Source organism: Mirounga angustirostris, unplaced genomic scaffold, assembly GCF_029215605.1.
Source record: "Mirounga angustirostris isolate CCGP_5_RB_7025 unplaced genomic scaffold, mMirAng1.0.hap1 SCAF_12, whole genome shotgun sequence".
Classification (NCBI taxonomy): domain Eukaryota; kingdom Metazoa; phylum Chordata; class Mammalia; order Carnivora; family Phocidae; genus Mirounga; species Mirounga angustirostris.
In genome coordinates this window covers 85,833,470-85,860,748 of record NW_026991720.1, presented here as the reverse complement: position 1 = coordinate 85,860,748, position 27,279 = coordinate 85,833,470, and the positions used below count along the sequence as shown (strand labels likewise).

At 39.1% G+C, this 27,279-nt stretch overlaps 1 protein-coding gene across 1 annotated transcript in view; it reads left to right on the top strand.

Moving 5' to 3' along the window:
• The window catches only part of RELN (reelin), a 530,360-nt gene that overhangs the window by 226,628 nt on the left and 276,453 nt on the right, over positions 1 to 27,279 (top strand). The window contains exons 5-6 of the mRNA XM_045864852.3: positions 19,301 to 19,333; positions 22,039 to 22,117. Of these exons, the coding sequence (XP_045720808.1) occupies positions 19,301 to 19,333; positions 22,039 to 22,117 (112 nt within the window). The remainder of the gene's footprint in view (positions 1 to 19,300; positions 19,334 to 22,038; positions 22,118 to 27,279) is intronic.

Sequence of the window (27,279 nt, the reverse complement as noted above, 5' to 3'; positions counted from 1 at the left end):
GAGGAAAGACCCCAGTGTAGAAGGCTGGTGATGGCACAGGAGCAGGAAGAAAAAGGAATTCTGGAGAAGGGGCCAGCTTAGGAGACTGGGAGACTCAAGGAAGACATCTCAACATGGTAGAGGTGTTCGACAGGGACAAAGGCTTCTGAGAGAACGGAGAGGATGAAGTATGAGAAAAGGCTTTAAGATTTTGCAGTTAGAAGTTCATTGGCCATTTGACTATAAATGAGGGTGGTTTCAGGAGAGGCCAGACCACCTGAAGCTGCCTTGTAGTGTGGAAAGCTCTTGCCCAGGCTTTGGAGACAGGCAAGGGAAGAAAGATGACTGTGAGTTGAGAAGTAAATGTGAGGCAATGTTTAAAGTTGAGGCTTTGAAAAAAATCGAGGATTAAAGGGAAGGAGAGAGATAGGGCAAGCAGAGGGGAAAGCAGACTCAAGGGAAGGGAAGGCTGGGGGTTCTCTCTTTCCCTCCCACACCCCCTGATAGAACCAGAACATATTTATGAGCATCCAGGGCTTTGTAACCAAAGACCACTGGGAGCACCCCTGTAGTTGACAGGTTGGGCTTAGTGCTCGTTCCAGCATAGAGAAGGCAGGCCATGGAACCGTGGGACATCTCAATAGAGGGTGTGACAAAGGGATTATTATGAGATTTGGGCCTGTGTTTCATGATTTTGGCGAAGGTTTGTGGAAGTGGGGCTTTGCTCTGTATTGGATGCTGTAACCAGTAATTCTGGTTAGGGATCTCAATAAATCCTATCTGCAGGGGAGGCAGACTAGAGTGAGGGGAAGCTATACTTGGTGAAAAGACAGTACAGTCACCACTATTAGCCAGGAGAAGGGGCGATTGGTGTACTGTGAGTTGGACAGTGTTCTGGTTAGGTCTGTGTTCAGGTATAATTATGAAGTGGCCCTGTGTCAGTCTTGACCCATCATGATCCCAGAGTGGCTTTGTCTGCAGTTGATGTTCTGTGAAATCATTTCTTTAAAAAAAAAAAAAAATTATTCATTTGACGAAGAGAGAGAGCACAAGCAAGGGGAGCAGCAGGTAGAGGGAGAGGGAGAAGCAGGCTCCCCAGTGAGCAGGGAGCCCGACAAGGGACTTAATCCCAGGACCCTTGGATCATGACTTGAGCCAAAGGCAGACACTTAACTGACTGAGCCACCCAGGTGCTCCCTTGAAGTCATTTCTGTTCATTGGGAGAAGCAAAGCCCAGCTGTGAGTGCCCGCCAGCTCCTAGATACTGGGGGCTGCTTTTCCTTTCTTGAGGTCGAGGAGAGAGTGCTAGTGGACGTTTACTTTTGGATTTAGACTTTATGAAGACTTTGGAATCATAGAGAAGTTGGTCTGGACCCAAGCTCTGTGTAACCTTACTTTCAGAGCCTGGACACACACAAAGTACAGGCTCAGTTAATGATAAAGGAGGAGGGATCTTGCTGGAGCCAAGTTTTATTCAAGGTCAGCCAGTGTGAAATCAAAAGCCTGATGAGTAGATCGGTGTGGTGAGATTGTGGATGTTTAATTTTTTTCTTTAAACTTACCTGTATTTAAAAAATTTTTTTTATATTGAACTTATATCATTTGGGTTATAAAGAAATAACAAATTTTCTCCCCCTCCCCCCAAATAACAAATATGGGGCTATACTTAAGAAGGAGGAGGGACAATTCTGTTGAGGCAGACGGACTTCTAAGAACTATAGAAAAATTCTAAATCACAACTCCCATGCCTCTTCCTTTGTGAGGACTTGCCTGATGCTCTTAACATGATTGCTCTCTGTGATTCATAATTATTTATTTAGCTACTCCTGCCCTTCCACTGAAAGCTTCATGAGGGCAGGAATCATGACTTAATTTTTTATTTTTCTGAATACCCAACAGTGCTTGGCATAAAAGCAGATGCCCTATACATGTTTGCTAAATGATCACCTTAAACATTTTGCAATTGAAAAATCACTGCCCTTCCCAAAAAATCTTCTTTAACCCTGACCTTATGCTATGGAACACCATGAGTCAGTGTGGCTCTAACAGAAAGCAGTGTCACGAAGGAATGTCCTTTGCACTGACCTCAGTTTGAAAAATGTATAAATCACCATTTTAAGAAATCAGAAAATTATTCACAGGTTTTCATCTAAACACTGAGCACCCCCAGTGCTCTCAGAACGTACACCAGGTTCAGAGACTTCAGGTTTCACCTTGAATCCTGAGCTCCTAAGTAATTACAAACACATCTCTAGCTGAGTTCTGCTGACAGGTCACAGTCCTTCTGAAGAACCAGAGGATTTCTCATTTCTAGTCTGGGGTGGGGATGGGGAGGTGCTAGGTTGTATACTCTCAATTTTCTTGAAAATGGAAGATGCTCAGGTTCATGCACCAGGAGTAGACAATAAAGAAGTGAATTCAGGGGCACCTGGGTGGCTCAGTTGGTTAAGCATCTGCTTTCTTCTCAGCTCAGGATCTCAGGGTCCTGGGATCGAGCCCTGCGTCCTGCTTTCCGCTCAGTAGGGAGTCTGCTTCTTCCTCTGCCCCTCTCCCCTGCTTGTGCTCGCCCTCTCTCCATCTGAAATAAATAAAATCTTTTTAAAAAAACAGAAAATGTTGAGATGAGTGTGGTTAATGTATAGCCTGGGGATGAGGACATATTTGAATTTATGCTCTGATCCTGCGACTGTCAATTCCTCATCTGTAGATTAGCAACAAAGCCAAGAAAATTAACTTGACAAAGTATACATTACTCCTATATGGCAGGACTAGAATCCATATCTCAGGGCTCACCACCCAGTGTTGGTTCGATTATACAAAGTAGATTCTTAAAATTTAAAAAGTAGACATTAAAAACCCTCAGGAACCCCAACTTCAATAAATAAGAATCATCGCTGTTGCCTCCATTCCCTGAACACCTAGGAGAGAATACACACTTTCTGAAGCCCTTGTAAGACAGAGGCGGCAAGTGTGAAGCTGATGTGAGTGTTCTCAGCATGGCTGCTGCTGGCCCAGCAGCATGCACATGTCCTGGTGGGGGCTGGGCGGGGGGAATCATGGCGCATGTGTATATCCGTTGGCCTGTGAGCTTCTTGGCTAATACCCCCTTCAAACACACACATTGATTATTTAACAAGGCCAGATGGCAAGCTTAACGGCCGACAGCAGTCATGCCCTGTAGTGCCCCCAAAGGGTGCATGCCATTTATAAACCAGGCTGGAATTCTCTGTTGTTGGGTTGATGGAAGTGGATATAACCAAAGGCAAATGTTTTATGTCAGGGGAGAGGGGTCAGGCTTATAGTTGGAGCTGAAAATCTTGGCTGCTTTCTGCCGTGCTCAGCGGTTGTTTTGCTGTTGTTCATCACTCTCTGAACAGTGTGGTAGACAGTGTGGCCCTACTTTCTAAGGGCTGCTGGACCATGGTGGTGGGCAGTGTATTTACTTCATTCAGATACCACACTCTGGAATTTTTAAATTCTTTGTAATAAGGACTGAGGAACGTTTATTTAAGCTGTGAGATGGAGGGAGATGAAAAGTTCAGTAAGCAAGTCCATAAAGTGAAGGAGGGATTTAACCTACCTCGATATTTTTCAGCACGTTAAGAATACCTTTTAAACAAATAATGCAATATATGTTAAGGAAAAAAAAAGAAGAAGAAGATAGCAGGAGGGGAAGAATGAAGGGGGGGAAATCGGAGGGGTAGACGAACCATGAGAGACGATGGACTCTGAAAAACAAACAGGGTTCTAGAGGGGAGGGGAGGTGGGAGGATGGGTTAGCCTGGTGATGGGTATTGGGGAGGGCACGTTCTGCATGGAGCACTGGGTGTTATGCACAAACAATGAATCATGGAACACTACATCAAAAACTAATGATGTAATGTATGGTGATTAACATAACAATAAAAAATTTAAAAAAATAAAAAAGAATACCTTTTAAGGTGATAGATATGGTAATTGGCTTGATAGTGGTGATTATTTCACCATGTATACATATATCAAAACATCGAGTTGTATACCTTAAATATATACAGTTTTTTCAGTTATACCTCGATAAAGCTGGAAAAAAAGAATACCTCTTATACACAAACATGGTATGAATTTTACATCAGATCTACCAAAATCTTCCCTTGCCTGTTCTTGCTTACTCGGTAGCTTATATTACTAAATATTTTTCCAATACCCCGAAATGCAATTTTTTTTTTAATTAATCACACCATGCAAGTCAGAATCAACTAATAGAATTGGATTTTACCGTATCTGCTTTAATAGTTAAAGTGGAAAATAATGATGTGTTCCATTTGAATTTGCCCAACGCTAAAATTTTTGCTTTTCAAAGATGTGTTTTCCCCGTGGCTATTGTAGAGTTTACATTTCCATTCAGCAGTTATAGCTCCTTGTTCCAGACATCCCTGCCTTTGTAACTGACAAACGAAGAGAGCTGAATTAGGAGACTTTGGTAAAACCATCCAGGAACCTTTAATCTTGCTTCAAGGCCTCACAAACTACCGTCAGGGGAGAACCGAAGCCCTCCTGGGGCTGGGGAAAGCCAGAAGTGTTCCTAAGTGATCCTGAGGACAGATAAGATTTAAAGGAACATCGAAGAGCTGACTCATGGGGCCATAGTAAAATTTCTTGCTACTGGCCCTAGGCGGGTCTGACTACTCTTTTAATTTCCTAAAGAATGGTGCTTTGAGCTGGTGCTGTTTATCCCAAGATGATTGAACCTAGATTTAAACAGCCTTCTTTTCAGTTCTCAGGGTTATATACATTCCCACTTGACAGCTTTATCTAGTCCAAAGTCAAAACAGCAGGATTTATGCCTGAGAAGAATTTGACATCGAGTTCTTTTGGATCCAGAGAAGTACACTTTCTATTCAAGTTGCTATATAATCTGCTGGATTCCTCCCCTATTTTGAAGGACAAAAAGCCTAGGTTTTTGGATCTTTAAAATTACTTAGGGGAGGGGAGCAAAGATGTGCTGAACACACCTTAAATTACCATTTTATTTTGGATTGCAAAATATGATTTCATGCAACCTATTAATCCAACCGTATTTTTACATTCAAAGGTTTGGTTGTTTAATGTAATAATTAATACAGATTTTCATAATCAGGTTTTTCAGAGTTGGAACTCATTAATATTAATTAATACATATTGTGCTGTTTCCCATACCATTCCCAAGAGCCTGGCACAATATTCTGTGCCCAGAAGGAACATGGTCAAGTTGTGAAGATTAAATGCAGAAGTGATGTACATAGGATGGTGGCTAGCACATAATACTCACTGAATGTTAACTATCATTATTATTACTAGGCATTTATATTTGGATGCCATTTAGGTACCTTGAACTCAATATATTCTAAACTGAACTTGACTTTTCCTCAAATCTGGACCCCTTTCTTGCAGTTCTGATTAGTGACTTCATCAACCCAATCAAACAGAAACCCAGATAACATTACTTTCCTTATTCCTTTCTTTCATCCATGTCTAGACCCAAAGTGTCTAAGACCAATTTATTTTATATTCTTAGTATCTCCTAACCCAGTCCTTTTCTTTTGGCACACATCCATTCATTTAGTTCAGGCCTTCCACGCATGTATCAAAATGTTCTTAAACACAAACCTCATTTTTTTACTCCCAGCCTCAAACCCCGTAACTGCCTGCATTTGCCCCACTTAGCCTAGCTTTCGAGGCCGAGACAGACTCATCTCTGCATTCCAGCTCTCTCCCACTCCCCACCCTCCCTTACACCCAACTCTCTTCATCAGACATGCCGTCCTATCTCCTGTCTCTGGGGCTTCAACATGCCAATTTCTGTCCCTGGAACACCCTCCTCATTTCCTCCTCCATCTCACTGATGAAATTGCTCTCATCCTAAAGATCCAGCTCAAGCCTCTCCTCCTCCATCATCTTTATTTTTATCACTATTCCACCTGCTACTTACTAATCGAATTTAGTTCACCATGTTGCATTGTCAGGTGTTAACTTCTACACGTATTTTCTACTGTACCTTGAACCCCTTGATCCGGCAGAGACTGGACCATTTTTATATTCTCAGAAGCTGATAGAGCACTGGGGATTTAGTAGGCACTCAGTTATTAGTTGAGGGAATGAATGAACCACATAGAGCAGGTATACCTTTCCAAAATTGTCTAATTACTATTATTTCTTCAATGGCCGGTCTGCCTGCACTTCCTGCACCCCAGAATCATTTTTATAATCATATTTAGGCATTGGACACTCCTTTGGCATTGATGGACTTTATTAGGATGGACTTTATTGTGAGTAGCCCTACAAAACTCAGAGTTGGTTGGGTATTATTTCAAATGATGTTTGTCACATTGCTTAGTGTCCTCTTTCTAAGAAACCACAGGAGAAACATCTCTCAAGTCTCTGTACCCGAAATACCTCCCCTTCTCCTGAGCAAGGTGTTTTCTTTTCATGTTATGAACTCTTCCATTTCTGTAACTTTATAGCCTCTGTGACTTTATAGTAGGACCAAACTTAAGACGTCAGAGCATGGATCTTACTCATCTCAACTGGACGTAGTTTCATTCTGATCCTCATTTATCATCATCTTTGTTTTCCCTTTTATTAACTTGTTTGATTGTCTGCCGTTTTGGGTTTTGTTTTTTTGTGGTTTTTGTTTTTTTGTTTGTTTTTTGTTTTTGTGCTTTTTGGTAAGCTGCCTTGTATCTGTTTTAGAACAAGGCGAATTGTACAATGTATCCTTAGGCATATAAAAAAAAGTCAGAAGTAAGGTAACGTGAAGATGATAACAGAGGTTCAAGTGACCAGGACAGGAGGGAACAGAGAACATTAGAGTTTTCTAACAGCAGTGTCTTGCTGGTGTTATTAGTGCCCAATAATTAATGTCTTGTTGGTGTTATCACTACCTAATAAACATATTCGGAGCAACTATGTGCCAGACTTTGTGCTAGGCAGGGGATGCAGAGATTAATGAGATAGAGTCTCTAGCCATACCAACTCACAGTCTAAGCAGCCCTCATTTCCATTGCAGCTTTTAGGATCGTGAGTGAGATACAGAGGAATCACCTTTCCCCCAAACGGGCCCCCTCCCCAGCCCGTAGGAAGTTAACTCTTTTTAATTAAAGTATAGAGCTTCTATGGCAAAGTGCATCAAACTGTGGGCTTACATGGTTAGAAGTAGATTTCTCCATCATAAATCAGTCCGGAGGCAGGTGAGCCGGGCTGGTGGAGTGGCTCTGTGGTTCCATATTGGGGGTCATGCTGGCTGCTCCAGCACTTTCTGTGTCTCAGCCAGAAGGGTAAAGGGCCAGGGAAGCATGGCCATTCCTTTAGAGGGCATGGCCCAGCCCTAAATGTGACCCAGGTCACTTCTTCTCACTCCCTATGAGCAGAGCTTAATTCCTTTGTCACAGGAAGCTGCAGGGGACAGTGTGACAGATACCTCTAACTGGGCGCCACAGTTCAGTTAAAGCAAAGGAAAGGAGAACAGATATGGGCAGACCTCTAGCAAAGTTCTGCTCACATTAGCAACAAGACTTCTTCTTCTTAGTAGTCGTGGTATTAGTATTGTAGTAATTGTGATTAATTATATAATTATGGTGATGATCCTAACGATTTTCCTTCCTACCTCTGATTGTTAGGTAAAAGTCATATGTGCTAAGCCTACAGGTCGATTTTTAGCTATACTTCCTCTCCTCTGTCCCATCCATGAACTTCATCTCAAGTTCTCAAAGGTCATAAGATGTTTTAAAAAATTATTACACAGTGATTTGGGGAAACAAAAGCTATTCACCAACAATTCAGATGGTATATTGTTTTGTATTCTGATTTTTCACTTAAAACTTGTATTCATATAATAAGCAAAGTTTTGGAAAATGTATGGTTATCTGCCCCCAGAAAAGTTCAGGGCATGAGCATAGCAAGACAAGGACTCACAAGTGTGAGTATTTAAGATCTCATTATTGACAGCTCATGGTAGAATAAATCTTACCTGACAGAGTTCTCTGTTCCCCACTTTGCAGATTATAAAGATATATTTTAGTTTTTCTCCTATTCCATTTATTTTAGAATATGACAGATGATAAGTTGTTATGAGACACAAATCAAATTGAGATGGGAAGTGGGGGGGGGAAGGGAAGAGAAAAATACCTCCTAATATTGCTGGTTCTGTGTATAATTTAGCTGTCTTTAAATATTAAGGAATCTTTTATACTGATCGTAAGTATATTCCTGAACACAGCGAGAACTATTTTCACTCTGAATTTATAACATTTTTGGAAGCTTAATTATCATACTTGAAGGTCAAATGGTTCTTTATTGCAATAAAATACAAAAGTAATAAAGAAATTATTCCTGGGGAGATGAAAGTCTAGGTTCATAGCTCATTAAATGGTAACTTCACAGACCGTGTCTAATTTGTCATATTTAGCTTTGGAAATTTCATACATTTGAATTTCAAATTAGGTGAAGAGATACCTGAGGCAAAACTACCTAGGGCCTTTGAATTCTAAAATGATCTGGGAGATATAGTTCCCATAACATAATACCTTTATTTGTAAGAAGTGCCTGTCATTATATGTATATTGCTTGCCAGACTCAAATGCTTTTTTTTTAGGTAATCAATAATATTAACACAAAGCTCATTAACCACTCCCTCAATTTGTTTTTAGACAACCCTTCCTTTTTCTGCTCAGCATATTGAAATTTCCATCCTTTGTACTGAATTATTTGTTGAAAAAATTGGCAGAAATATATTTTGAAGTAACATGATTACTTAAAAGTTTCCCTCCAAAATAAGTGAGTTGAAAGATAAACACTTTTGTCCAAAGAACAACCTTTGGGGGAGTTAAACATGACCTCGTTCTTTCTAATGTGCCTATTCTAGGCTGCTGTGATCTCGAGATGCTAGTGGGCTCAACTTTTGAAAAAGCATAAATACAGATATGCTTTTTTAAGAAATGAAGCTTCTCTTTACTTTCAGCATGTAATATGTCTCTTAGACAAATTGAATTGATGATGGGAAGAATTTCTGCTTCAATTTAATATTGAAAAACCATATAATGATCCATGAAAATACCCAAAGATTTAAGCTATGGGAATGTGATTAAGAAAAGCATGACTGTGTGGTCCAAGATCCAAATGAAATCATAGAAGCTAATATGAAATTAGAGGTGTTTACTGCCTTTTCAGTTTATCGAAGCATTCTGATCTTCCATTTCCTTTTTTTTTTTTTAAAGATTTTATTTATTTAATTGTCAGAGAGAGAGAGAGCACAAGCAGGGGGAGCGGCAGGCAGAAGGAGAAGCGGGCTCCCTGCTCCCTCTGTGGTTTCTTAGAAAGAATCCTGTGACTCCAGGACCATGACCTGAGCCCGAAGGCAGACGCTTAACCACCTGAGCCACCCAGGCATCCCTGATCTTCCATTTCCATCAGCAAAGCTCAACGGCTGCTCTCTTGCCAGTGTCTTAAGACAAATTATTACAGTCTGTGAGGTGCTCTAAATAGTTGGAGATAATAGAGAAAATGTATTTAGCAAGTGAAAGGTAATGTTCACAGAGTAACTCTTTTTGAGCCAAGCAATAGACAGATATTTAATATCAGTTGTGTTTAAATGTTTGGAATGGGATTGATAAGTAGTTATTTTCATAATATAATGAAAGTCAGATTAACTCACTGTGAATGGAAAATAATGAGCTATTAAAAATCTTTCCTCCACCCCCCCCCAAATGAAGAGATTCCTTAGGAGAGGACCTGCAATTCTTGTGACTCTAGAACCAGCACCAACACACAGATGTATGAACATATGTGAGCTAAGTGCTTTTTCCATTTACTCAACAAAGTATCAGTACACATTTTTTTCTACTGAATTTTAAACAAATCAATGGTAACCTTATTTGAAGAGACCAAGAAGCGTGTTTTTCTTTGAAAATTTTGCTACAGAACTTACTTGTTTTCATGTTAGGCCTAGTCAGTCATTGTGATGTGAATTGCTTGTTTTGATGTGAATTGGGTCCCTTTACAAGTGTGTCACATAATAATCATTCACCTTTACTGTTGCTGGCACAATTGTCTTTATGAAATCTGCATTAGTACAGATTTCATTGTATTCATAGTATTTATTCAAGGCAGTTCCAGTCTTGTTTTTATGATAGCTCATGGAGATTAGTAAACCATTTCAAGAATAGCACAGCTGAATAAAAAGGAAGCCCTACAAGGAATATTTTTTTTCAAGCATATTTTAAAGTAGCTTCTAAAAACAGTGATTCAGGTTTCATATATTTTCAACTATATTAGCTTATCAATTTAAAAAAATCCCCTCCTATCCAGTATGGACATTCCTCAAAAAATTAAAAATAGAACTACAATATGATCCAGTAATTCCACTACTGGATATTTACCCAAAGAAATATGAAAACATCAATTCAAAAAGATACATGCACTCTTATGTTTACTGCAGCATTATTTAGGATAGCCAAATTATGGAAGCAGCCCAAGTGTTCATCAATAGATGAATGGATAAAGAATATGATATTCTTTATTACAGTGGAATATTGGAATGGAATGAAATATTACTCAGCCATAAAAAAGAATGAAATATTGCCATTTGAAACAACATGAGATCTAGAGAGTATAATGCTAAATGAAATTAAGTCAGCCAGAAAAAGACAAATATCATATGATTTCACTCATGTGGAATTTAAGAAATAAAACAAATGAACAAAGAAAAAAAGAGACAAACCAAAAATCAGACTCTTAACTATAGAGAATGAACTGATGGTTACCAGAGGGGAGGTTGGTGGGGGGATGGGTAAAATAGGTGAAGGGGATTAAGAGTACACTTACCACAATCAACACTGAGTAATGTATGGAATTGTTGAATAACTATATTGTACATCTGAAACTAACATAACACTGTATGTTAACTCTACTGTAATTGAAATTTTAAAAAAATTTTTAGAGAATTCACTCCTGTCCTCTTTACATAGTCTATAAAATCTTAGTAAAATTATACATTTAAGCTTCAGGTCATTTAATAGTACCCTAGCCTCTAAGAAAATGTTTGGCTAAGCAAAAACCTAGACTGAAGCATTTCATTATTGATCTAAAGCTTTGTATTCTACCAACATAAATAATTTGGGTGGGTCCTGCTGGAGAATTTGTAGGACAAATAATTTTTAAGTTATTTTTAAGTGGCACTTAAAAAACATCAAAAGGAATCTGGAAAAATTAAGTGCATATTTATGAATGACTTTGACACTCTTTAGAACATTTATTACCTATTTGTATGAAAAGATTGTATTATGCATAAAATTCTAAAAGATTCCTATTATTTTTTCTTGTTTAACTGCTCTTGGGAGATATTTGACTAATGAAATTTCATAGGTCCTCATTCGTTAATGCTTTCCTGGTAAAATTGCTACCAAATTGCATTGATAATTAAAACATTTTAAAGGTGTTTGGTGGCTTTTTTCAACTAAAAACAAGTCATAGTATGCCATACCTTCATTCTTAATGAAACAGGCTTCTGAAAAACACTGCAGGCTTTAGTGAAATTCTATCATGATTCTTGCATTCTGTTGACTTGTTTTTACTTTGGGTTTTTTTTTTTTAAGCAAAGTAGGGGTTCATTTTAACTAGCCTATTTAGCATTTCATATTTTATCTGTGGCTTTGACTAAATTGATTCATTTTGATGACATTTGGCATACTCCTGATGTTATCATGATACAACTTAAATTCAATTTTCAGTTCAGTCCAATTATCTGAACCTGATCAAGCTTTACAGAGGACATAATTTCTGTAATTTTTTTAAAAGATTTTATTTATTGATTTATTTGAGGGAGAGAGGGTGAGCAGGAGGGAGAGAAAGAGAGAATCTGAAGCAGACTCCATGCTGAGCACAGGGCTTGATCCCACCACCACGATACCCTGACCCAAGCCAAAATCAAGAGTCAGATGCCCAACCGACTGAGCCACCCCGGCACCCCTTCTGTAATTTTTGTAACTCTAAATGACATTAAGTTTATGGGTAAAGATTACAGGTGATTATTTTGAATGACATCCAGTTCACTAAAACATAAATTCATTTACACCTCTATCCTCTGATTAACACAGATAGTGTTGTCATCTTGCAAATATTCAGAATTATAAATTGGGTTTATTTATTCATTGCCAATACTCATGGATCTCTGTGGAGTGATCCATGAACTCCAACTGTAAGATATGGTATCCCAGATCATTGTACTTCAAGTTTAAAACACCATTGAAAGCTTGGCCTTTAACCATTGCATTGTTTATAAGAGTTTACAAATTATTGGTAGAAACTTCCTTATTGAGCAGAATTGCCCCAACATTTATGGGAAGATAAGCGATTTAATAAGTAATCACATGTTTGTGTAAACTGAAGTGAATTTTTGGTATTTTTCTCAGAAGTGAATTTTTTCTGTAGTAGAGGACGTACAACTACTCATTTTGTGAACCTAGGAATATCCAAATTTGTTAACAGTTTTGGGTTAGGATAGTTTGAGTCCTCACAGCTTACAGTTCTGTCCAGGCTTGATGTACAGTCTCATGGGGTTCACCAGTGAAGCTAAATCAGGACCATATTGATAAGGGAAATCTGTGTTCTAAAGTGGCCGACCAAGCCAGCAAAGGAATCCCAGTCCCCCCCCAACAGGGCCGTTCTGGGTTTTCCCTCCTGCCCTGCCTATGGCGCAAGCAAAAGTGCCCCATATAGGGGCTCAGACCTTTGGAGATCACTCTCCTTGGAGCCTGCTGGTGTTAAATAAACCTCCTATCCTCCAAGATCTCCGAGTGCCGCTTGGTTCTTCCATCGGGCGATCCAGTCCAGGTTCTGTAACAATGTTATGAAGCGTCCCCCTCAGTGATCTCTTTGGGTACAAAATCATTCCAGCTATCTTCCTCTGTCTCTAATTCAGTCTCCTCTGAAAACTAGCAGGACCCCCATCCTCAGTGCATCCTCCCCTCTATGTGCCTGGTCCGTTGTCTGACTTGGTGTTCTTATCCCGATGGAGAGACACACCTGGAAAGAACTGGGATGTCTTTTACACTTCTGTTAAAGATGTGTTCTATCCTGTTTTCTCCAAAACCAAAGCCTACTTTCTACCGCAATTTCAGGTCAAAAGAGCTGGGAAATTGGACCAAGGTGGGGTGGTAGGGTGGGAGCAGTTGGTCCCTTGGAGAGGCAGAGAATCAGTAATAGACCAACAATATGTTGAGATAAAAACATTCGAGCAATGGAGAAAGATGAGTCAGAACTAGCTCAATGGCAAAGGAGCAGGAAAGTATACATAGTATATGTAGTTGAGATGTGGTACTGGGCAAGCACTTGGAAAGTTGACAAATTATAAAGCATGTTATGTTTAAAGGAAAGAGTAAAAGCCTGAATGACAGATTCACATAATTCATCCATGTTAGTAGTATGAGGCAAAGCAGGTACTATCCAAGTGGGAGTATAATAAATAATATTAAACTACATTATACTTCTTCTAGCTACTTATTCTAATTTTTCTGTGGTACATTTACCCAATAAATGTGGAAAAAAGGTTGAATTTGATACAGGCTCAGAAATTTTGTTATACTACATAAAACTAAATTGACATAATCACTTACTGAGAGATGATTAAAATAAGCTTCCCAGGCCCAGTACTTGACTAGGTTTTGGACCGTATTTACACCATACATGGGTGAATATTTTTCAAGGAAATTTGTACTTGTCCTTCCATCAAGTTTAATGTGTACTAGGTTTCTCTTTCTGATGAAATAATGTTTAGTTTTATCTCAGTGGATTTTGTTTAAAATATTGAATTGAGTTTTTCTAACTAGTGATTTAAAATATGATTTAAATTTGTTGAATTACCATAGAGTCTGTTTAAATTCAGGTGGATACTTATTGGGTGTTTAAACTACCCAGACTGTCGGGCGCCTGGGTGGCTCAGTTGGTTAAGTGACTGCCTTCGGCTCAGGTCATGATCCTGGAGTCCCGGGATCAAGTTCTGCATCGGGCTCCCTGCTCAGCGAGGAGCCTGCTTCTCCCTCTAAGTCTCCCCCCTCTTGTGTACTCTCTCTCTCTCATTCTCGCTCTCTCAAATAAATAAATAAATAAATAAAATCTTTAAACTACCCAGACTGTTATACTAAAGGAATTTTTCACAATGTTATGAATACATTTTGGCTTTTTTTTTTCAGAGGTTTGGATCTTCAATTAATCATTTTCCAAAATTGCATAAAATATATTACAATTAAGAAGTAGTGGGGTGCCGGGGTGGCTCAGCCGCTTTAAGTGTCTGACTCTTGATTTTGGCTCAGGTCATGATCTCAGGGTCATGAGACTGAGCCCTATGCTCAGTGGGGAGTCTGCTTGAGATTCTCTCTCTCCTTCTCCCTCTGCCCCCACTACTCTCTCTTACACACACACACACACACACACACACAAGTAGCTCTCAGTTTAATTCAGTATTTACTGAGAACCAATTAGCAGCTTAGGCTGGTGTCTTGGATGGGCATATTTTTTGCCTTTGAGGGACTAATTTCTTCTTGGGAGAAAAGATATATACTTAATACAGAGCATAGTTCTGCATGCTGTAAAAATAAGGGCCGGATTCTATGATTAAGACCAATGGTTCTTGGGGTGCCTGGGTGGCTCAGTCGTTAGGCGTCTGCCTTTGGCTCAGGTCATGATCTCAGGGTCCTGGGATCGAGCCCCACATCGGGCTCCCTGCTCGGCGGGAAGCCTGCTTCTCCCACACCCCCTGCTTGTGTTCCCTCTCTTGCTGTCTCTCTGTCAAATAAATAAATAAAATCTTAAAAAAAAAAAAAAAGACCAATGGTTCTTAAATTTGGCTTTCTATCAGAATCAGCAGGAAAGGTTTTTGAAAAATACAGATTCCGGAGATAGTCCTTGAGACGTTGGTCTGCTGTGTTCCTGGTGTTGGCCTCACAGAGATAAAATCCTTTCTTGTTCCAACACACACACACACACACACACACACACACACAAACCAGAAACAAAAAAACAAAAAACAAATTCTAAACCTCCACTCCCAGAGATTCTGACTCAGTGGGTCTTTTCTAATCGGCCCTCCCCGATCTATAATATAGGTGGTTCAGTGTAAGATACCAAGTGCCAAAATAATGTAGAAAAGGAGGCTATCAATATGGATAGACTTCTTAAAGTAGAGTAAAACATTTTATAACTTATTTTTTTTTATTGGGTCCAGACCTTAATCACCAGAGTCATATAAAATCAAGTGGGTCCTGATGTCTCTGCAGATATTTTGTTATACTTCTCTAACCATGGTACTGACTAGTATTTTTAATTGATAATTGCCATAAATTTTACATTTAATTTATTTCCCAGGTTTTTTTGAAGTTAAATATTTTATAGATATCAGTGTTATTCCTTCCCTCTTCAGAATTTATTCTGTGAGCACAGAGAACCCCTTTTGTAAAATAGCTGATATTAGGGCACCTGGGTGGCTCAGTCGGTTAAACATCTGCCTTCGGCTCAAGTCATGATCCCGTTGTCCTGGGATCGAGTTCCGCATCCGGCTCTCTGCTCCTCAAGGAGCCTGCTTCTCCCTCAGCCTCTGCCTCTCTCTCTCTCTCTCTGTGTCTCACGAATAAATAAAATCTTTTAAAAAAATAGCTGATATTAGGCATGGTAAACAACTGTCATATCTTAAGAAACAAAGCAAACAACAACAAAAAAATTTCTTTGGTCCTCGCTCCTCATTAGGTGTTACAAAATCTCATCTCTCACTTTGCAGTGAACTTTTCTGAAACAACAGTCTGCACAGTGGTTACAAGTGTGGCCTCTGAAGCCAAATTCCCCGGGTTCATCTCTAGACTCTCCTTACCAGTGCTTTGATAACAGGATGTTCTCAATAGATATCATCTTTATTAGGATTATTTTACTCTCATTCAACCCTCTTCTCTCTTAAAACTCTCTCTGTTCCTTATTTCCATAATGAAATGTACTCTTTCTCAGTCTCCTTTGCTAGCTCTTCTTCTTCTGCCAGTTCCTGAAGTGCATCTTTACCTCTTCATTTCACTTCTGTTTTTGTGCCCTACATTCTCTCTGGGTGACATGGTTTTCTTCCATGTCTCCACACGTCCTGTGTGATAATGATTCCCTAGTTGATATCTAGCACAGCTCTCCCTCCTAGCTCTTGTTCAGCACTGTCCTGTTGAAGTATAATGCAAGCCACATGTATCATTTTCAGTATTCTAGTAGCCACATTTAAAAAACAAAAATAGATGAATTTTAATAACCTATTTTATTTAACATGGAATATATAAAATATTAAACATTTCAATATAATGTAGTCAATATAAAATTATTAGAGATATTTTTCATTATTTTTTGTACAAAGTATTCGAAATCTGGTATTTTTTTACACTTAGAGTACATCTTAAGTATTAGACCACTTTGTATTGAGATTCTGTAAAATTTAGAGTTGAAAATTAGATTCACATACCCAGTTGTTCCGTATCTACTTACAGGTTTTCCAATAACTGAATCAAATATCAAAAATTATTTTTCTTTAATACTCACATCCACCTTGACAAGATGTATACATATTTTTTAGAAGAGACTATTTAACTTCGATACGAAGGCATATCAGTTTCAAAACTACAATGGACCAAGTAAATCCATTTACTCCTATGTCAACCTAGTATTATTAACATGAGTTTTATTTATTTATTTTTAAGATTTTATTTATTTGACAGAGAGAGACACAGCGAGAGAGGGAACACAAGCAGGGGGCGCGGGAGAGGGAGAAGCAGGCTTCCCGCCAAGCAGGGAGCCTGATGCAGGGCTCGATCCCAGGACCCTGGGACCATGACCTGAGCTGAAGGCAGACGCTTAACGACTGAGCCACCCAGGTGCCCAGTCAACTGTATTTCTTTTTTTAAGATTTTATTTATTTGACAGAGAGAGTCACAGCGAGAGAGGGAACACAAGCAGGGGGAGCGGGAGAGGGAGAAGCAGGCTTCCCGCCAAGCAGGGAGCCCGATGCGGGGCTCGATCCCAGGACCCTGGGATCATGACCTGAGCCGAAGGCAGACGTTTAACGACTGAGCCACCCAGGCGCCCCTATTAACATGAGTTTTATAGGGATATTACATAAGTTGAAGAAGCTACTCCAAAATTATCATATCAACAAGACATTTTAAGTATTTTTGGAGTCTTTTTGCAGACAATTTAAAAAATGTTGTCAATTGCGATTAAAATCTGCTTATTGATTCATGTTAGGAAAATGTATAAAATCATTATTTATTTGTATTTTAGAGATTTTACTTTCAATATGAGTTCTCTTATTTTTCCAACCACTTTGCAAATAAACTCTTGCCTTCCTTGAAGCTTCAAATTCAGCTCATTCATTTAGGGTGTGATACTGGTCAGACAACATACATCATTGTGTCAGGTTTTTGTCATTGATTACTGGTTAATGAGCAATTATTCCTTTTGTTGCAAGAACATATTAAATTAGAGTTAACAGTTCAGTGAATCTTTATAAAACTCTTCCATAACGTAACCAATAAGCATTGATGCAAAACACAAGATCATTCCATTTTTCTTGTTTTTTTTTCCCAGAGTTTCGTAACCTGTTGATGAGTCAGAGCATTTGCATGTATGTACTAACTCTGTACTAACAGTTGTATCCATGACACTGGCCGTGGAGTCTGTTTCAAAAAAACCAAACAGATATTTTCAATATGTATAATATGTTGGTATGAAGCAATAAGACAAATATCAGTCTGTAGTTTTAAAATGTTAAGTCTGAATTTTCCACCTAACATAGCTGAAGCACTGACCATTGTGACAGAAACTAATTTTTTTATATCTAACTAAAATTATTCCTTAGCTGATAAAAGAGATTTAAAAATATGTATGTCATGAGTTGTAATTTTTAGATAGTGAATTGCCAACATTTCTTCATAGACTCGATAGTTCTTTGAGAAAAAAAAAAATAACCAAAGTACTAATTGGGCAATGTCCCTTATTTGCAGAGTGCCCTATCTTAAAAAGCATATTTTGAACACCATTCCTTTGCTCATAAATGCTCAGAAAATCTTCAAGCTTTCATGGTTAAGTCCAAATTCCCCAGCATTCACTTCTATGATCTTGTCCCCCCGATCTTCCCAATATCACCTTTTTTACTCTTTCCTCTTAAACTTTCATCCAGTCATGCTGAAATTGTTGTGGTTCTCCCAAAAAGCCATTCTCTTTTGCTTCTCTCTCTCTTTTTTTTTTTTTTTTAAGATTTATTTATTTATTGAGAGAAAGAGAGAGAGTAATGTGGGCGCAGTGAGGGGCAGAGGGAGAAGGAGAGAGAAATTCAAGTAGACTCCCTGCTGAGCGCAGAACCCAAGATCTGAGGAACCATGAGATCATGACCTGAGCTGAAACCCAGAGTCACTTACCTGACTGCACCACCCAGGCGACCCTCTCTCTTGCTTCTCTATGCCATTTCACTTTTATTCCAGAAAGAAGCCCCTCTCTGCTCCCCTGCTACCACCTGTCTTCCTTCTGCTCATCTTTCAAAACTCAGCAGAGGAGGTGCCTGGATGGCTCAGTTGGTTGAGCATCTGCCTTCAGCTCAGGTCATGATCCCAGGGTCCTGAAATCGAGCTCCATGTAGGGCTCCCCGTTCAGCAGGGAGTCTGCTTCTTTCTCTCTCTCTTTCTCTGTCTCAAATAAATAAATAAAATCATTAAAAAAAAAAACCAGCAGAGAAATCATCTTCTCTGGAAAACCTCTCCTGACAGCCCTCTTACTGTCCAGTCTGGAATTAGTATCCCTTCCTAGTCCTCCATCTCCCCCCCAGCCTCCTCCAAACACACTGCCATAGCACTTATTACACTATACTCTAGTTACCAGATGGTAAGCTCTTTTGAGAGCAAAGGTGGTGCTTTTACCTATTTCCGTAACACCCAGAACAGCCCCTGACAGATACTGGGTGCTCAGAAATAGTTTTGGCATATCCATTAACTATCACATCACGTTGATATTATATGTTTCAAGGGATACCTGATTAAGCTTGTATAATAAACAACTATCCTGAGTGTAAGGGGTTCTACTCTACACTTTAGGAGTAATGCATTACTTTTAAATAGGATAATTAGAGAGTTGGATGCCTTACTTTAAGACACTTACTGACATTTTTGTCTTACTCCTCTCAAAAGGTTCTAACCATTTAATTTGTTTAGTATGACCTAAGTTTTGTCATTGTATTTGATTAATACTGGATTTTGCTTTCGTTACTAATCAGCCATCTTTCCCTTTTTCTCTCTCGGTCCAGCTCCAACAGAAGCCACGATGCACCCACATCTAGGTAAGTGCTTAAGACCCTGATGTCACTAATCTTAGTACTAGATGTGCTTGTTTCACTCCTCTGGCTAGGTGGGCAGATGATATAAAGGTGAGGAAACTTCCTGCCCTCTCTGATTTTCACTAATCATTCACTGGAATTGGTCTTAGGTTCAGATTATGCTTGAACACAGGACCTCGCCAAGGAGGTGATCATGGTGCCCAGCTGGGGCTAATGGAGGGATTTTTGAACCTGTTAGTACATTCAGCTTTGGGATCCTGTTGAATGTGACCTTTCCATCCTATATTCTAATGCTAAATTCTCCCCAGAGCTCCTACCCATCACAAATAGTAGATCATAAGGATAGTGGGTAGGGAGCTAGGAGTATGGAGGAATGGAGGTCATTTTGGATTTGAGATACCTGTTCAGACCAGTGCTGGGTTGTAAAAAGAGAAGGAATTTGGTCATTTCTTTAAAAATTAAAATGAGGCTGTTTAAATAGCTATAAGCTTTGTTTCATGGCACCATGTAAAGTTACCATTTCTCTTTTTGCTCGTGTTCTTTCCATAATGCCATGTGAGGCAAGGTTGTGTAGTGGTTAAGGGAACAGCTTCTGGAGCCCTTACCTGGGCTCATCTCACCGTCTCACTTGCTAGCCATGTACATTGAGTAAGTTATTTAGCCTCTCTGGGCCTCAGTTTCCTCATCTGTAAAATGGACATCATAATAGTACCTACCTCCTAGGGTTGTTCTGAGGATGAAATGAATTCCTTTTCGTAAAGTGCACAGTCAATGACATAACAGTGTTTGGAAAGAAGTAAATACATGAACAATAACCATGGAGGCTTACCCGTGCCTTTGCCAAACATTCGCTAGAAAACAAGTGATCTTTAAGAGTTCAGTTTCCCATTTGTGTTAGTGAAGATTTATTTTAAAAGCCATTTCCTACACTATAGTATGTCATAAGAATGAAAAATAAATCATCCTGGCTGGCTCCAGCTTTTTCAGATGTCTGTCGCGGTGGGACTTGGAGATGGGTCAGTTATTTGTCTCTTGGGCTCTTCCTTTCAACCTACAAACCCAATTAATTTATTTTTCTCTTTGGAAAATCTGCCTCGAGACCTCGACTTTTATGTAATGCTACAGCTTGGGGCTCTTCTTTGGCAGACGAACGCCAGCACTTAGAAGCATGCCTTCTGGCAGCCGAGGCAGGCTGGTAACCCGCAGTGGCCCAGCCGCGTCTCGGCCAGGTTAGGTGTCTGGGAGAGCTGTACCCTGGACGCATCTCAGGCCCCACATCTGATGGCTCAGAGGAATCATTAAATCACTCCCACGCACAGAACACATCACAGCGTTCTCTCCAGCGGAAATCCATATTCTCCCCATTGTCGTGCCTAAGGCTTCCGAGTTTGAGCAGCCATCGCTCTTAATACATGCTGATTCACTGGTTGCCTGGACTTCGTTATGTGCTCACCTGCTGGTGTACCCAGAATCAAGAGAGCAAGGGTGGCTGAGGGTGGTAGTGTCACCAAAGAGAATCTGGAAGGATGCTTCCTGAGAGTTGGAGGTGATTTTAATTACCCAGTGAGTTAACGTATTATTTTCAAGTGAGACAAAAAAATATATATATAATAAAATATATAAAATATATTTTATAAAATATAAATAAAAATATAAAATATATAATAAAAATTTTTGGTTATTTTTTGGCTAATCACTTTCCTATGATTTTAATTTTTTCCAGAAAGCATATGTAAACTCATTCAAACAAAATTGTACAGGCTCAGAGAATTTATACTAGCCAAAACAAACTTCGCAAGCAAACCACGGGTATCAGATGAGAGAGGGTTTTTAAGCACTAAATTCATTTTTTACAACTTGAGTAGAAATAGTGATCATTTCTCATACAACTTTAAAAATGAACCGTGAAATTTTTTTACTTGCCCGCCTTCTTTTCAGTGGAAATGTCACATATTCTATAGTTTATGAAGACAGTCTTTGCTCTTGGAATGGCCAAAGTTGTTCTAAAGCTTGAAAATAGGTATTTAATACAATCTCAAGTGTAATGATGGTATACTTTAAACTGTGGATGGCTTCCTGGTATTCGTCCTGACTTTTAACATGACTTTACTTGGGACTTTCATGGACTCATGTAGATCATTTCTCCATTGCAGCTCTGAGGGGAAAAAGTTGCTAACAATTTGCAACACATTAAATTTTTTAAAAATGAGTGAATATAGGGAATGAGAGAAAACGAACCAGGGCAAGAGGGATAGTAGGAAAGAAAAGAGGAAATGGGTTAAACACCAGCCATATTAGCCTATGGTAAATAGCCAGAATGTTCCATCTCCTTCTATGCTGTAAAGTGAGTTAACACTGAATCTTTTCTGGGCATATGGAGCTATGAGAAGCAAATCTTGCATGACCCCTCTTTGTAGGTTAGTACTGACCTTGGCCTTCCTGCCTCTTCTGGCTGGTGAGGATTTGGTAGGGTTTCTCTTTGGGGACTCTGGTTTTCCGACTTCTGTGTGTCTAAATAGCAGAACCTTTACCCTTTCCCTTCATAGTTTAGGGGCAAAACAAGTACAATATAATCAACCGCTCATTTTAAATTCAGCTTTAATTTAAAATATTGTTATTCCTCATAAAGGCAGCACATTGACACTTCTGTGTAGCTAAATCTATTGTGTAGTGTAATTTTTTTTCTAAGTATTTTATTTTTCTTTTAGCTGAAGTACATAGCGACAGCATTATCCTACGAGATGACTTTGACTCCTACCATCAACTGGAGTTGAATCCAAATATATGGTAAGTTACAGGAATATGCCTCACTTCGGTTTGTTTGTTTAGTGCAAAAAAAAAAAAAAATGATGCTGACCACTCCCTTAGAGCAGCTACATAACATTAAATTGCTTGCTAGCACTCAGGGAGCAGTGAGAGTTGTACGTTGTTCAGCTAGGAAACTGGGCTTAATGTAGACTGCATGATGTCCAGCTCATGACTTCTTTAAGAGCTTAATCTAGGGGCCATCTCAAAGCCATGTGTATGGTTAGATATTTTGTTCAGTTGTACAAGTTCTTTCTGTAGAAAAAACTATGCTTTAATGTGTCTAATAATTGCATTTATGCTGAGCAAAAGAAGGGAAATGGTTATCTGAAATGACAGGTGATTTGAGTCATACTTCCAACTAAGTTCTAAGTTATTGGGTCACCTCATAATTTATACTCCAGTTTCTCCTTTGAAAGTAGCTTAGGTGCAACTCCATGGGATATCTGAGGGCAAAGAAACAATTAACCAAGCTCATTCATTAAAAACTCGTTGAATACATAAATGGATGCATGGATTTGTTGGCAGTTTGTTGTATTTTTGCTGACTGGAGAAATAGGTCTATCAGCCTAGAGCTATAATCAATCTGTGTAATTTCAGGGAATGTCTGAATGTGGATTTTCTTTTTTTTTAAAGATTTTATTTATTTATTTGAGAGAGAGAATGAGAGAGAGAGAGCAGGAGAGGGGGGAGGGTCAGAGGGAGAAGCAGACTCCCCGCTGAGCAGGGAGCCCAATGCGGGACTCGATCCGGGGACTCCAGGATCATGACCTGAGCCGAAGGCAGTCGCTTAACCAACTGAGCCACCCAGGCGCCCCTGAATGTGGATTTTCTATGATACTAAATGTTTTTGTATGCACAATCAAGAGTTCAAGATAAATTTGAAGCTCTAATTTAAACTTTCAAGTTGCAACCAAAATCCAAACAATGCTTAAGGCTAGAAAGAAAGTGAAAAATACTGATTCAAATGATACACGCTCTGCTATGTCTATTGCAGCATTATTTACAAGAGACAAGATATGGAAGTAACCTAAATGTCTATTGATAGGTGAATGGATAAGGAGGGCGGGGATGTGTGTGTGTGTGTGTGTGTGTGTGTGTGAGATAGAATATTACACAGCCATAAAAAAGGATGAGATCTGGCCATTTGCAACAACCTGGATGGACCTAGAAGGTATTATGCTAAGGGAAATAAGTCAGATTGAGAAAGATAAATACTATGTGATTTCACACTTACGTGGAATCTAAAAAATGAAACAAATGAATAAACAAATCATAAATAAAAATCAGAATCAGACCTATAAATACAGAGAACAAACTGGTGGATGCCAGATGGTAGGGGGGGATGGGCAAAATGAGTGCAGGGGAGTGGGAGATACAGGCTTCCAGCTATAGAATGGGAATAAACGGTACAGCATAGGAAATATAGTCAACGATATTGTAATAGCATTGTATGGTGACAGATGGTAGCTACGCTTGTGATGAGCAGAACAGTACATATACAGAAGTTGAAGCACTGTGTTGTACACCTGAAATTAATGTAACATTATGTGTCCACTATACTCAAATTTAAAAATTAAAAGAAGACTGGAATTCCATCCTCAAATGTCAGCATGTGATATTCATGTCTGTTTTTCTTTATTTTCACTGTTCAACAAATATTAAGCAATAATCACTTTATTTATACAGTAAATTAAAAAGAGATAGAGTTCCTTCTCTCAAGTAGCTTATATTTAGTAGAGGATATACTGAGAACATATTTTTAAAAACCTTATAATCCAGGATAGAAATTCTTAAGTATAATAGAGGGGTACAAATAACACACATACATAGTGTACTGCCAAAAAAAGAAAGACGACTCTGGTGGGATTTTCTTGGAGAAAGTGGTCTTTGACCTGAGTGTTGAAGATGACATATAGAGAGGGCTGGTGTTTCAATACTAGATGGAGGAACTTCTGTCTTTTCTAGAAAGAAGTACCGATCCGCATACTATACAGTAAAAATCAGACTGGACAGAGTCATAAAGTCTCATAATTTATATGCCATTTAAGGTATAATTTATCAATAAAATTTCACTTCCCTGTGAACATATCCTAAATACAAATTTCTTAAAATAAATTGAAAATCTTTATTAGGAAAAGGCCAACGAAACTTTCTAAGCACAGTGTGTACCCAGGAAAGGTTCTCTCCTCCTCCTGACATTTGGGTTTTTTATATTCCATTAATATAGATGTTATCAGATGATTTGTTTCTTTCAAGGCAAGTTCATTTCTGTCAAGCTAATTCATTGTCTTCACCGAGTTTTCTTGACAGATACAAAATGTGACTTTTATGTGGTTCAAATTCTGTTATTTTTGAAATCAATAAAACATGATTGATTTTGCTTCACCCATTTTCATGACTGATCTGATATATACTTCCTTGACCAAAGTTATGGATTTTGTGTCCCTTTCACTTAAGCTAAGCTTTTTCCCACTTAAAAACAAAACACCTTTTATTAACTTTAAAAAGCCACGTACTTCTGTTTTCTATCAAATATACTTCAGAGTAATTTTACTTTAACCCTTATTGCCCACAGTCTCCTTCACGTAGCCCCTTTAAGATTAAAAAGAAAAAGCCCCGACTGTGAACCTCTCATCCTTTGGGAGATGACTTTGTTGAGCAGAAGGTGGCAGAGGTTCTGATGTCAGGCATGTCTCGTCTGACTCTTGAGCTTGCCACGGGCCCACAGAGTACCTTGAGAAAAGTGGGAAGCTTTCTTTACCACGCTGAGCCTGTTTCCTGTCAGTACAAGTGAGACGAAGACTGTTTTTACAGCATTGTTCTAGTTTGATGAGCCTGCAAAGGTCTGGCATCACACCTGGTACTGTAGATGGTCAGTAAACGTGGTTTCTTCCCTTCTTCTCTTCTCTCTCTCTCTCTCCTTCCCTACTTTTCCCTTTCCCTCCTTCTCTTTCTCCTTCTTTCACTCTCTCTCCCTCACCTCTCCTGCTCTCTTCCCCTACTTTCCTTCCTCTCTCTCCCTCCTTCCCTCTGTCCCTTCCTGTCTTCTTCCTGTGCTGGATTTGTGCATTGTTCTCCTTGCCTGCTCTAAGCCCACAAATGACCCCAAATCATTATTAGTTTAAAAATTGTCAAACAGTTTATTTAAGTGAGTCCTCATATCTTCCCTCTTTGCATTTGGATGAAAAATGGACATCAGAGTAAATATGTCTGCATTATATAATATATGGAGCATATGTTCGTGAAAATAGAGTAGAATCATAGAGAAGGGGAAAAAAGAGGATAGGAGCTGTCTCAAAGTCCTTAAAAATAGATGTAAACTCCCTAAAGTCAGAAACCAGCACCCAATAAAATCAGACATCCCAGTCAAATATTTCCAGTAAGGTAACGAAGCCCTACTCTATTTTGGAACTCTATAGACTTGACTCTCCTGAAATCTGTTTTCTCCAAACACGTACTGGTATGTGAGTTTTGCTCTTTATGATCTTGTCTTTGATTCTCTTCACCCCCACAGAATTAGAAATCACTGGGCAACTCTGACAATGTGGGAAGGAGAAAACCTTGCTGCCCACTCTGGAACTCTGGGCCCCCCACCAACTACAACAGAGGGTCTGGGGCACGGCTTCTGGCCAAATTCCTGTGACTAAATACATCATCAGAGAATTTGCCACAAGAGAAAAATGTACTGTTTTTATAAGCATGTTTCTGCCCTGGGGTTTGAAAATCATCATATGCGTTATTTAATTTGTAATTTTTAAGGACAAGCTAAAGGAGAAATTAAGAAACTGAAGTCATGTCTGTGCAATGAGGGAGAGGAGGAGCCGTTTAAAAATTAATCGCTCACAACTTATTTGCTTCCATTAACTTCATCTTATAAAATCAATTTTTTTCACTCCATTACCTGTACTTTTTGATAGCCAAGTTTATTATCTCATGTACAAATTGCTGTATGTAAAAAACAAGGAACATAAAACAATATGACTATTATTATGAATGAACGTAACAGCCCAGTTACTATTCCAAGTGTTTGGCAGCAGTTGAAATAGAACCAAGAAACTTTTTTTCCATCAATTCAACATTGAATATCCTGTCTATCTACTTAGTTTAAATATTAGATTTCATTGAAAAATTAATAGATGTACTTGGCAAAAAGTCCAATAATACTAAAAAATAAATGATAAAAATAAGCCTTCCTCCCACACTACACCTGTATTCCCTTCCTCCAGGGGCAACAACTGTTAGTTTCTTCCAGTCCTTCCAGAAATTGTTTATGCTTACACAAATGTAAATTCTCTCCACAAACTTGGGCATCAGAGAAATAAAATTTATTTTATTCTTTCATAACCCAACTTAATTTCTTTTTATTGTCCCCCTCCTACAAGTGGTGAAAACTTACTTTCAGTCACCTTTGGCTCACCCTCTCCCATTTTCTGATGCTGTAACGAAGTTTCAGAGGATTTATTGCTGCAAAGCCAGGGGTGGTATGAAGATGTACCTCTGGTCTCCTAGTCATCTGTCCCTGCAGTTACCCATGGTGTCTCCCTGTCTCATCTTTGGTGACTGATCTTTGTCCTTTGTCCTTGTCCTAACCATCCCTTCAGGGCATGGCTCTGTTTTGATGCCGGCTTGAGGGCAAGGAAACTGTTCTGCTGCTCCTGGATCTGGGCCATGGGCATCTTGGCGATGCTATGCTCTGGTTTACACAGCTAGGGTCCTTCTACCTATCTGAAATGAGGAGCATAGAGTCCTTCTGCTCTTTGTTTCCCAAATATCTCTGGGGCTCTGCTAGTAAAGGGGCCCTATATCTCCCCACCCCAGGCACTTCTGATTGCTTTGTTTGAATGAGAGATGACAAGTCAAGTTACAAATGAAAAGAGCAACAAAACCCCCTTAGGGGAATATCGTGGTGGCTCAGGCTTGTTGGGAGTGAGGCTTCTCTACTTCTACTTTCCCTGATGTTGCATCACAAGTCTCCCTCTACACCGCAGTGGTAACTTCATCGATTTGAATGTGCCACTGCCTGCAAGGGGCTGAGAGTAGTACCAATTTATCAGCACTGCTGACAACTCTCCAGTATCATATGATTGTGTTATATGATGGAAGGGATCATGAGTGTCTTTTTCATATAGAGACAATCTTCC